Consider the following 13,096-nt stretch of genomic DNA (forward strand, 5'->3'; position numbering starts at 1 on the left):
TGGGAACAAACTGGTGCTTGAAATCTATACTTGGCCAGCATGAAAGCCTAACCCCAGAAGGAACAAAACTCTTAAAATGCAAAACACTAAGGGACAGGGTGCTGAGTGGCGCAGTTGGCAGAACTACAGTCCTCAATGTGGTTTTCCTGAGTTTAAATCCTGAGTTTAGATCCTGGACGCGGGCCACTTGCTGCATGTTCCTCTCTATCTCCACCTTGTTTCCTGTCTGTCTGCTGTTCAATAAAAGTCACTACTGACAAAACAAAAGTGTAATAGAACAAATTAACCAGCATCCATTCACGAGGAGAAGATGCAAGCTACATGCAGAAAGTCCCTGAACGGCATTTGAACCCAGGACCGTCTCTGCAAGGCAGTGGTGCAGACAGCTATACAATCCCACCTGAGGAACAAAGCTGGAAATTGTTAAAGAAATGTTTGATACATTTTTTTTGAATGTAGTTGTCTGTAGATCGTACATGAAAAAAGTGTTTAAACCGACCAAGTACGACATGTAACAAGTGTGTAAAATGACATAAAATGGTACGTTTTAATCTTTGACTGGTGTTTTAGGTGCTGTTGAAGTAAATGAAAAGCAGCTCTGACTGTGTGAATCTGAGTTTAAGAAGCTAAAAAAAAAACACAAACATTTTCAAATAATTAGAATTGTGCATTGTAAATCGTGATAATCTTCCTTTCCTGATAAACCTCCTGTTTTTCCTAGAGTGTCTGTTGAAGTTTTTTTTTTTTTTTAATCCCAGTCTGCCACACTGCTGCGGCTCTGAGGGGCTTAACATTAAACATCTCACTGCCCTGTCAAAGCATCATTGTCGCTTCTTTATCAGGCAGGCTTCACACATCCTACCAGCTGAAACACACATCTGTCCCCCTGTTTGTGTGTAAATGACAATACATGTACGTGCGTGGGTGCATGTGTGTGTGCGTGTGCATGCGTGTGTGTGTATGTGTGCTGGTGAAATGTCAAGATCAGATAAGCTGCTGAGATCATCTCTGTTGACATAACGAGAAACAAGACAACAATGTCCTGGTTATTTAATTTAATGCGCTTGTGTGTGTGTGTGTGCAGAAGGTTGAAACAAGGCTGCCATATTGTTTGTCAGTCACAGCAGCATTAAAGAGCCGAGATTATGTAACAGAAAAACTGAAATTTAATGTGTCGGGAAAGCGGTCGTGCATGATTTCCAAGGAGGTTATCGCAAAGTGTAATGTTTAACTGGGGATACTTTAAAAAAAACAACAACTAAGTTTTATTGTTTTAATGAGATAAATCATTCAGGTCGGTGAGGTTCTTGAAGCGATCGAAACACATTTCCACAGTGGTGGACGCGGGCTGAAATTGAAAATGCATGAGGAGCATCTGTGTAAAATTCAGAGCAGGACACAGTTTACTGCAGGCTGTTCTTAACACAGACACGGGATCTCAGATAGCCGGGTTTATACACCAATCTCATTAGAGCGTGAAACTCTCTGACGCCTGCGGCAGTTGCTTACTCTCTATTGTTACAGATCACAGACGGAAGAGGAGAACGTGGAGGAACATCATTTTGTTCACGGTTTATCTTAAAGAGTTTGGCTTTTATTCGTTTTGAATTTTACTTTCAACTCTTTGTCATGACGCTCCAAATAATTAGAGTTTGAAAGGGTAAGAGGGTTGCTACCAGTTTTGTGCAAGCTCACACTTCAGTATGCTGGTCAGCTAACTTCAAGTTTTCTTTGCAAAGGATGGGATTTTTTTTTTTTTTTTACCTTTTTGATTCTGTATTTTTATCTCTTAGTATAAGCTTTTATCCTGGACTCTCTTCTTGCACCATAAGGTGACTACTGGCACAATGAGTTAAATCAGGACAGATATAGTTAAAAATGTATATAAACTCCACATTAACTTTTATAATGGCTTTTATTTAATGCATTGTTTCGGATACATTGCTGTACTCCCTTATGTTTTAATCTCTTCTGGTAATCTAAAAGTTTTGGAGTTGAAATGGTTTTGATTCAACTACAAGGACAATTCAATTCATTTGATTTAAGCAGTGACTGCAGGAACACCGCTGTAGGAGTTGCCATTATGGGTTGCCATGCTTTAAAAGTGAAATTTGGCTTTCAGCACTTTAATCCCAGAATTCTGACAAAAAGTGAAAATTTTTTAGATAAAAGTTTGATTCTTTTTTTTTATCGTGGCTGTTTATTTTTGTCTTTACTGGTCTTTTATGTATTTTTGTTTTATGTTTGGGCATTTAATAATTTTCAACTCTTTTTTTTAATGCAAACATAAACAATTAGGAAATCTAAAATGTTACCAATCTTATTAATACCAATAAAATAGTGCACATGTCATAGGTGACAGTAGCAGATCAAATTTTGACGCCAGTCATATTGTGTCCGTTTCAAAGCTGTGAAATCCTTGGAGACTCACAGATGGTGTTGCTGTTTTAAAGGTGACTCTGCAGAGATATCCAGTGTGCTAAAACCAATACCAAGGGATTTATGCTGAACACTGCAGTCACTTGGGAGCTAACAGCTTGACCATGAAACCATTTTTAGCTGTAGATTAGGGACACTTTGGCTGCTTTGTGTTTTGAACGGGACTGCTGATGCAGGAAAAGATATGCTCTATAATATCCGTGTCTGTTATGAAAAACATGAACAATAGCATCTAATGGATTCCACTTAAAAGGCACTTTAAAAAAAAAAAAAATTACATTTCCTTTACGTTGCATTTTCAACCGGTAGCTCATTATAGTTCAAATAATTTCCAGGACCGAAACATGCAAACGGTTAGAAAGAAACAAAACAGCTGAAAGTTGCAGAAGAGCAACATCTTAGGCTTGAATTTGCATCCATGAAAAGAATATTTATACAATGATTTATCCAGGGAGGAACAGGACTGGAACAACATGGGGAGATTTTAAAGATTTCACCCACAAACCCAGTTTGCCTGTAATTTACCTCAGCGGCAAATGATCCCACAAATGGTCATTTTGAAACAGGGAAAATCTCATAACATTTAGACAGATGTTGTTTCTGTACCACACTGTTGTCCTAATGTGTGAAAGAATTTGTCACCTTCCTCATAGTGTCTACATCACAAGAACAGCCTAAATTTTATTACATATTGTGCAAAGTGCAAGTCTCATTTTATCCACATATTAGTCTGTCTTATACTTACGAGGGTTTAAGATGAAGACAAAACGTCATATTTGTAGCTTACACATTATATAAGAATGTTTAGCCAATACAAAAGGTTATTACCTAAATCTAAGTTTGTAATTGTTTCAAGAATCCTGGGGCCAAAAATGATTTCCAACAGAGAGGCAGTTTCCAGAGGGTGAGGAGAAATCTGTCCTCTTCACCTTTATACTTCCACTTTTCCTGCACAGTTCACACCATCCCCGATCCATGTTGCCAATAACAACATGGCCGATATGGTAATGCATTTTGGCTTATTTTGGAATGACTCAAAACAGTCTTTTGGATTCAGAAAATTGCTTTTAAAATGAGATGCATAAACACTTATAAAAACACACTACAAGGGCTGATTGAGGTTTATTCGTGTTTCGTACCTATAAAAGGTTTTATGGAAAATCCTCATTTTCTGAAATTAGAATTTGTGTGCACTTCAACACTGGAGCATTTTAGCAGCAGCGAGAGAAAAATGAAAAATATTTATTTGGTAATTATTTGTTCTTCCTCTGTTTTCTTTAGTCACCATAGATTCCCTCTACAAGGTGACGGAGGGCGGTCAGTCAGATATCTTCCACCGGCATGCGGACGGTAACTTCGATCAGGCTTGCTGCTTTACGGTTTACCATGGAAACCACATGGAGTCCCTTGACCTGGTGACGTCGAATGCAGAGGAGGCCAGAACCTGGATCACAGGCCTCCGCTACCTGATGGCTGGGATTAGTGACGAGGACTCATTGGCCAAGCGACAACGCACACACGACCAATATCCTTCCGACTGAATCCCTGCTGTTTCTTTTTCTTGTCACAACCGGTTTACAGAAAAGTGAAAAAAAACATTCTAGGTCAATATCATTTTATTGACAGGTCCCTGTCTGCTGATTGGAAAGCGTGCAATCTTTTTGTCAAAATTGCTTCGCCGTGGCGTGATGTGAATTATTCTTTCAGCTCACGCAAAAACCGAGACATATCGTATGGCTCTGTATAACTTATCTCCATCTGAGCTTTCATTTTAGTCTGAGTGTTTTGTCTCAGTGGGTAAACTCCCTGCACGTCTTAAGCGGGGAGATATTTAAAACTGCGCCAAGAGACCTCATGTCCGGCTTCCTTAACGTGCGTGTTTCACGTGGATGAAGCAGACGTTCGAAGAAGCGGACAAAAACGGAGATGGCCTTCTGAACATCGACGAAATCTACCAGCTTCTTCACAAGCTGAATGTTAATCTGCCACGCAGGAAGGTCAAGCAAATGTTTCAGGTGAGAAAACAACACGGACTCCACGCTGCCAATGCAGTTTATTCCCATGTGCGCACAGAAACGTGCCTGAAATAATAAAAGAAGATAAGGGATTAAAATTTTAAGACCAAAGTTTCAGTAAGTGACGCCACTTGGAGTCGACCATTCTGTTGACCTAAAACATTCCTACTTTCTAGCACATTCTGGAGATTGGAGTGCAAATTGATCATTTGAATTGATAGGTTGAGTTGTAATTGGATTATGCTAGCCAGGTTGTAGATTTTAAAAACTTTTTTAAATTTCATATCTTGGCTTGTCTTGTTTTTTGTAGTAGAAAAGCAGTTGTAGTAAAAGAGTCTCAAAATCAAAGGATGTGAAGGCAGAAGAATTGACTCAAACGCTTCCACACAGATTACCTTGATTCCTGAGTTTTTGGGGGTACAAGTTTTGCAGAATTAATTCAGATGGGAAGTTCTAAAAGATTAATGTCGTAATCCTAAAATCTTTCTTTCACAACAATTTTAGCAAAACTAGTTTAGCTAACAGTTCCCCCAGAGGCTCAACAAAGCCGGTCAGCTGCAGATTGGTGAAACGTTGTTCAGCGAGTCTCATTTGCATTTTTATGTGAAAGACAATTGTCAAAGACTCAGCAGGAAAGAATCACCCAAAATTTAATCACAGTTGCCATTTCATGAACAGTGTGACAGGCTGAGATAAATGTAAATAAATTAATGGGGGTGGGGGGGGGGATCATGGAGGCGACCGACAGTCCTGAGCAAACCAGAGGAGTGTGTGTCAGACTGTGTGTCCTGGATTCTTCTGTTAATGATAAACGGGAGCAGGTGTGACAGGCGGCTGCACAGGTAAAGCCAAACGACAAGCAGTCAGCAGGGAAGCCACGGTCATTTCTAATTATATGCATATTTATTTGACAATGGTCTCAACACAACATGGAAAATATTTATAGCTTAGCTTACACGATGATAAGCAGGTGGTTAAAAGTGGGTGTGCTCTCAAAAGGGCTGAGGAAATGAAGACCACAAAACCCTCTGATTCAAAACAGAGAGTCATATTTCAACAGAAAGTTTGGGAAACTGATACAAAGTCTCAGTCAGAGGATAAACACAACAAACAACAGTTCTATAATTCATTTTCTCAGGGAGGCTCAATGAGATCTCTTTCCACCAATTTTAAATAATTAGTAGTAAAGCCTGTTGAAAACCATAAATTGTTTTCCTTCCATGTCCTAATTTCCACTACGTTGTGCTGACCCATCACAAAAAATGGACTGTACTCTGTGCTTATGCTGAATGTGTGTCGAAAGGCTTGATGCATGAGAAAACCAATGCAAGATGCTGTTGTGTTTTTCAACCTAAAATCAAGTTATTCTTAAAATTCATAAAACATTTCTGTCAGGATCACAATGTGTCTCTTAATAATCCAGGGGTTTCTCACAATCTTTAATATACAATATAGTTACTTTTTACATTTTGTGCCATAATTAAAAATACCCAAAGTCACTCTCTAAACTCTTCCATTTTCTATTACCATTATTCACTCGACAGAGTAGGTGACATGCTTTCCCCCCCTTTATCCCAGTGTAAAATAACCCAGTAAAATAACTCACTTTTTGGATTGTGACCAGCCTGAGAAAGTTGCCGCTTTATTTTCTCCAGTTTATGCTGTGATAGACAGTACCATAGCCATTTTAACAGCTTGTGCAGCCTAAAATACCTAAAATCTGTTTACTTTCTGTCGACGCATTCCAAGTCCATCGGACTGATTTATCCTGCTGCTTGCTTTGTGTTTAGATGCTGTGTGTGTGCGTGTGTGTGTGTGCGTGTTATGGGAGCATGAGGGAAGGGATATGTGGTGTTATTGGATTTGTTGTGGAGTCGAATGGACCCAGCAACATACAGTTAATATCAGACCCCGAAAAGATGCAGCAAGATGGGGGGAGTAAAATCAGCAGAATGCATCAATGTTTAGAGAAATAAAGGCTTAGAAAAGAAAAAAATAATAATTTGTATTGGGGATTTGTTGGTGTTGAATCGCTGGTACATTTTGCCTGATTTAGCGAGATCAAGTGACAGGGTAACTTCAGGCCCTCAGCCATTCATTTCATACTTTTCTGAAAAATTTCAGAGATCAGCGCACACCATCTTTCTCTCATCGCTGCTATTATTGTGAGTGAGCTACAGATATGAATCGCGGTACTATCGGAGACGAGAAATTGCTCTCTCAAACGGTTCCAACGATTTTTGGATCGCTTTTACGGATCCTGAACGGGAAACAGTTGTTCGGACTGCTTTTTTCAGAAAAAGTGACTGCTTCAAACAGAATTCTGTCTCTCTCTCACATGACAGTTGGCTGACAGTTGGCAGAGAGTCAAGCTTCTCTTTAGAACTACAATGACTGAAGGTTAGAACTACAAACATGGCGGAACACTCTGTTCTCACTCAGTTTTAAGATTTGGTCTTAATCAGTGACAGTGGCATGTGAGGTATCACTTACATCTTGTCCTACATTGACTTCCTCCATTCAGTGCTAAACACGTCTAATAAATAAGAAAAATAGCTAAAATCTTATTTTAGGGAAAAGGCTACTTCTAGTGCACTGCTAAGGCTAATGCTAAGGCTAATGATTGCACTAATTAGCAACTACTAATTAGCACTTAGCTAAGGCTAATGCTAAGGTTAATGCTAATGTACTGCCTTGCTTCCTATGCATTGCTATGGTAAGTAATACTTCAAAAGAGCAGAAGAAATCTCATATTTTTGAACAATAATAATATTTGTTGTTAATCAGTTGCTAAGAGATGAACACGTTTTCTGGTAGCAAAGTGCCACAAAGTAAACATCTGACTTTTACTTTTGCAAAATTTACCAACTAAATTTCTTGTGTCTAAACAGATAAACAGTATTTCAAAAGAGCTTATGTTTTATAAGCAATAATTAATTTGGTGTTGAGCACTTTTTCTTGCTTTTGTGTTGAATGTCTGTTTTATAATATATTTACCACCATGGATGGTAAAAAAAGAGAAAACCTTTCACTTTTCAGAAAAACACAACTGCACAATTCTTGTTGAGTAGTACTTATTGTAAGTTAAGTAGTATTTCAAAAGAGCAGAAGAAATCTTATGTTTTTTAAACAACAATTAGCATTTTGGCTAATTTTAGCTTGTACACTAATTTTAAGATATTGAATGGAGTAAGTCCATGTTAGTCAACATGCTTATGACTCTCCACATGCTATTGAGTACATTGTAGCTTACTTTAGCATTGATGCTAATTTTCAGCATCAGAACGCTGGGTTCAACCGATGGGCACACTTTGGCAGGCCCCGGTTAAATTTCTTCAGAAAGTTTCTAGTTTCTATTCTATTCTACCTGAATTTGAAAGAATAAAAGCGATTGGGGAATTTGGAGAAACGCTTGTTCACATCTGTATGCATGACTGATCTAGATGGTTTTGGCAAAAATGAGAAAAAAAATACATTTAGCTTATTGCCTACATGAATCCATTGTTGCAGTTAAGGTTTGACACAATAAATTACCAAAAAAAAAAAAAAATTAAATAGAAACAAGCTGACCATAATAACAAATTTCAGCACATAAACTGAGCACAATACATTTTGCTCCAAGAATAAAGAAAGTCTAAGTTTTTGTCTTTTCAATTTAACAATATTTCATTTATTTATTTTTTGTTTTCATCTTTTTTGTGTTATTTTTCTTTTCTATGATGGTGCTGTTGTCGGTTTTGTTGAGGAGGGCGGGGGGTTTGTGGTTTCTCCAAAGTGGCATTTTACACATTAAATCCTCCGTGCCCGACTGTCAGAATTAATCAACTTAATTTTTCATATGACTAAACTGTGGTGACACTGACTTTATGTTTACTCGTTCCTCGTGAGAAGGGAATCGTATTTGCTTTTCGGAGCCACGCAAACCGGCAGATGAGGCAAAAGATGACACACAGACGCTCATTTGTATTACGAAATTAAAAAAAAGAAAAAGAAAAGCATTGTATTGGATAGATGACTGGTGAAGCTTTGATTTTAAAGTCAAGAACTTAACATGTTCTGTAGGAAAGCTGTCTTTTTTATTTAACATTTAAACACCAACAGGAACTCTTTCCTTCGTATCGATAAGCACTGAAGGTTTTATGTAACTAAAACAGTGTAAAATTAAAGAAATCACCTTTTCTCTCTGCTCAGGAAGCAGACACCGACGATCATCAGGGCACGCTGACGTACGAGGAGTTTTCCGTCTTCTATAAGATGATGTCTCTGAGACGGGACTTGTTTCTGCTCATGATGGCGTACAGCGACAGGAAGGACCACCTGACAGTGGAGGAGCTCGCCAACTTCCTGCACAATGAGCAGAAGGCGAGTAAATAAACCTGGCGGATGTTTCTCTTAATGTAAAAACACTTTCCCTTCAGTCTTTACTTTGAAATGTAACCACGGAGAAAAAGGCTTAATTTATGTTATTACGGCATAAGTAATTCCTCATTTGGTCTATCACAACTAAACTGACTTGTTTTGCTGGAGCTCTTGACTTCTTTCATACGATTATCTGATTTATAATCAGTCATTTTTCTGTATTTAATTGTCCTCAACATCTATGATAATCCACATAAATTCTGTAAGCTAATTATTTAACCTTTCTATTGACCAATTTTCACATTATTCTAGTCACTATTATTAAAATTAGAATTAGAATTGACATTATTTGTACATTTCTGGATTTCTTAATGTATATTTGCATTATGTTTTTCTCTGTCAACACTTGTAAGAAATGTACAAGTTAGTAAGTAACCATGTTTTTGTTTTTGTTTTTTGTTGCCTTTTTTTTTTGTCCAATTTTTTTTATGTAGATGACCAACGTGACGCCAGAGTATGTTGCAGAAATTATCGACAAGTTTGAAGTATCAGATGAAAACAAAGGAAGAGGCGTTTTGGGGATAGAAGGTAACGTTCTTGTTAGTTCTTCCCTTTCCAAAGCTTCTTTGATGAATTTACATTCAGGAGAGGATTTTCTCTCATCCTGTTGTTTGTTATGGCTTTACTGTATAAGGCTATTTGTGAGTGAGCATTAAAATGACTCAAAATATAAGACTAAATGTTTATTTGAACCTATTTTAAGTGGTGAAAGCCATGCAGAATGACATTCGAGAATACAGAGAAATTCACTTCAAAACTAAAGACGGTTAGGACATTTTGAAATGAGCAGTATACCGTATTACTTAAAAAAAATAATAAAATGTTTAGTCGTAAAACATAAAGACATCTTGGTAACAGCTCAAGAGTTTTTTAGGCTGAACGTTCAGCTTAAATTAACTTTATGGAAAAAAAAAGATAAAAATCAACAGATTTGAAGTACAACATGTGAGTAATGAGTATTTCTAATACATGCCTTGAACTACTGAAATAAATGAACATTTAAATTATAAAACAATTTATTGAGCTGCATTTGTATATTTGTGTTCTAGACTTTTTGACGAATGGAAACACATAAAAGCACTTTCAAAATAATTGATAAAATAAAGAGTTTTAGCCCTGATGATCTGCTTTCATGAAAGGTGGAGGGAATACGTGTCTATATTAAAAATATAAATTATTGCAACCTAATGAAGTGGCTGAAGGATGGCCCTGAAGAGAAAAGAGAGGAAGGGAAGGGAAGGGCACCTGTACTGGGAAAACTGTCTGATTAAAATATGAGGCTTGTGGAAAATAGAAAATGAGACATTGTTGCGGGTGAGAAGGGGAAAGCACTAATCTTAGTTCAATATCTAATTTGATGTGATTCACATTTCACACGAATGTGTCTTTTAGATGCTAATGATTAAAAAAAACTGTGAATTAAAAAAAAAATCTTTTTTGCCAACCGAAGGAGCTACATGATAATTATTCTAAGGTTTTGCATAAATCAGACAATGACATGACAAATCGGTGGTGTTTTGCACTCAGAAGTGTAAAAGTCAGCTTCTTTGAGATGATACGAATAATAATTTTTCAACAAAACACTCTTTGTGTGTTCTGAACCGAAATCCAAGCACAGAGGTTGAGGCTGTGACCAACTACCGAAACTTTAGCAAAGATTTTAAACGCCTTACGATCGCCCTTCAGAGTGACTGATGGTGATTGATATGGAGATTCTGCAAATAATTACACAGTTGACTAATCAAAAAAATAAATAAATAAATAAATAATGTAGAGATTCAGTGAATAGAAATGCACGAGATATGAAAGAGCAGTGTTCAGCAGTCAACTTCAGATTTCATTTGCAAATTTCACAACAATTTTATAAATCATAATCTCTCTGCAGCTGAAAATCCTCCACAAATATATCTGGACAAATTTGTTTTTCCAAACCATGTCAAATGTATTTCTTTGAACTTTTATATACATGTAAAGCTTATAATAAAGGATGAAGGTCAAGCTTTTATAAAAAGAAGGTGTTTGCACATAATATATATAAAACTTATCAGCACATTCTTTGGATTCAATAAGAGCTCTTCTTTCTTACAGTTATCACCATTTTTTTGTGAGGAAACGGGAACATCCTGTCACTCTGTGCAGCAAAAGCAAAGAACAACCTTGAAGAAGAAGCAGAAACTTCTTCTTTTAGCTTTTTAAACTTTTCAACTTTTGAATACCGAATGCAGAGCAGTGAAAAAAAAAATATTTTAAACAAATTACAGTAAGCTTTCGTAAAATTTCACATCTTTTCATGATTTACATTTCAATATAGTTGAATCTCCAAAAAGTGAGTTTAAGATGCTGACATGTCTACCACATCTCAATTCAAAGTGACCAAGTCCATGAAGGAATCGCCTCTCATCCATTTATTTACATTTTATCCTGCTGCTGATGTCTGAATATGAGTGTGGCGTTTACTGCCACCCAAATATTTCCTCCTGTTGCAGCTCTTGTCTGCTCTCGATCTGTCTGATGATGCTGCTTGTTCGTTAAGCCGAGCTCAACAAGACCGAAAGTGGTGGGATAAACAATGCCACGGGGAATCATCTCGTGTGAATAATAAGTGTGTTTACCGCATTTCGCTATCTCATAGTTCTTCGGAGTTTATCGCCTGTCAAAGACATTGGCAGACAGACAATCACCATGTTTAGCATGACATAAAAGCCCTTTTTTGTGGACGAGGGGAAGCGTGGGACTCGGTAGATGCAGATGGCGCACGGTCTGGTGCAATTCCAAGCCGATTTATCTTCTTTTGTTCCTCCAGGCTTCACGAGTTTCATGCGCAGCCCGACGTGCGACATCTTCAACCCTTTGCATCACGAGGTGAACCAGGACATGGAGCAGCCGCTGTGCAACTACTTCATCGCCTCCTCTCACAACACGTACCTGACTGGAGACCAGCTCCTCTCGCACTCCAAGACGGACATGTACGCCTGGGTGCTGCAGTCCGGCTGCCGCTGTGTGGAAGGTGCGCTCGCGTCTGCGTTCGTACCAAAGAAAAAATATGAAAAAGAAGAAAGAAAGAAAGAAAGAAAGAAAGAAAGAAAGAAAGAAAGAAAGAAAGAAAGAAAAAAAAAAACAAACATCTAGTGGAAATTCTGTGTTATGTTAACAATGGCTCAGTCAGGATATCATCTCTGCCATCTCACTGGTCATCCTGTCATGGCTCAGACAGAACAGCACCATCGTTTATGCTATTAGTAACACTCTGAGTTTCTCTTACTATGACTAATCAATATGTCTGCTGTGAAAATAGACTATTGCAATCCGTGTTTTTTTCCCCCTTGACTGCTTATTGTTACGACAAACTGCCATTTAAAACAAAAGTCTTAGTTGTTTTATTGATCGATGTGAAGAAGCTTTTTTTTATGTCTAGGATGTTCCCTGCTATTTAAAAAACTAAATTAATAACCCCCCCCCCCAAAAAAAAAAATAGTTGTTAAAACTCAGGATATGCTGCTGTTTCACATTAGAAATAAATAAATACTATTTCTGCCCAAGACTAATTTCTCTTATGTCGTTTTCCCACAGTTGATTGTTGGGATGGACCCGACGGAGAGCCGATGGTGCAGCACGGATACACCCTGACGTCCAAAATAACATTCAAGTCCGTTATAGAGACCATCAACAAATACGCCTTTGTAAACAACCAGTAAGTCAGAGCTGCATGTCGCTAACTCTAGAAAATGAGAAAGGAAGTTTATGGGCACAAACTTTATTGTAACACTTGTTAAAAAAAATATTTTAATGTATGGAAATATACAATTGCAATTGAAATATACACTTTTAATTAACCGAGATCAGCGCAGCAAATGTTTTAAAGTGCTGGATTAAAAAAAAAAAAAAAAAGTTCCACTTCTAATCAGCTTTTCTGACAGCCTCGTCACAAACAACATGGCTGCTTGTGATGAGGCTGTCTGACAGGTTGGGTCTGATGGTGTCAGAGACAGGAAGGCGGTCAGCCCTCTGAAAAACTCAGCTTAAGGTTTATGCGGGTAAACAACCTGATGCCACGCTTTCTGTCCTGCAGTACTGACTGGTTTTACGCAAACATATCTAACCACAAAATTATATAAACAAATAAAATACAAAAGCTATTAAAAAAAAAAAAAAAAAAAAAAAATTTTTTTTTTTCAGGAATGGTGTTTTGGGGGGAAATAACACCCTTAAAGGAAACCTCCGGC

At 37.5% G+C, this 13,096-nt stretch overlaps 1 protein-coding gene across 1 annotated transcript in view; it reads left to right on the forward strand.

Moving 5' to 3' along the window:
- Window positions 1-3,698: 3,698 nt before the first annotated feature.
- Window positions 3,699-13,096, forward strand: part of LOC106963346 (1-phosphatidylinositol 4,5-bisphosphate phosphodiesterase eta-1-like) — a gene marked incomplete at its 5' end in the record, with an annotated part of 45,514 nt that continues 36,116 nt past the window's right edge. The window contains 6 exons of the mRNA XM_015058211.1: window positions 3,699-3,964; window positions 4,325-4,454; window positions 8,646-8,816; window positions 9,308-9,401; window positions 11,677-11,880; window positions 12,444-12,564. Coding sequence (XP_014913697.1) covers window positions 3,699-3,964; window positions 4,325-4,454; window positions 8,646-8,816; window positions 9,308-9,401; window positions 11,677-11,880; window positions 12,444-12,564 — 986 coding nt within the window. The remainder of the gene's footprint in view (window positions 3,965-4,324; window positions 4,455-8,645; window positions 8,817-9,307; window positions 9,402-11,676; window positions 11,881-12,443; window positions 12,565-13,096) is intronic.

This window comes from Poecilia latipinna, unplaced genomic scaffold (assembly GCF_001443285.1).
Source record: "Poecilia latipinna isolate Pla-1442-1.1 unplaced genomic scaffold, P_latipinna-1.0 Scaffold1523, whole genome shotgun sequence".
In the NCBI taxonomy this organism is placed as follows: Eukaryota; Metazoa; Chordata; class Actinopteri; order Cyprinodontiformes; family Poeciliidae; genus Poecilia; species Poecilia latipinna.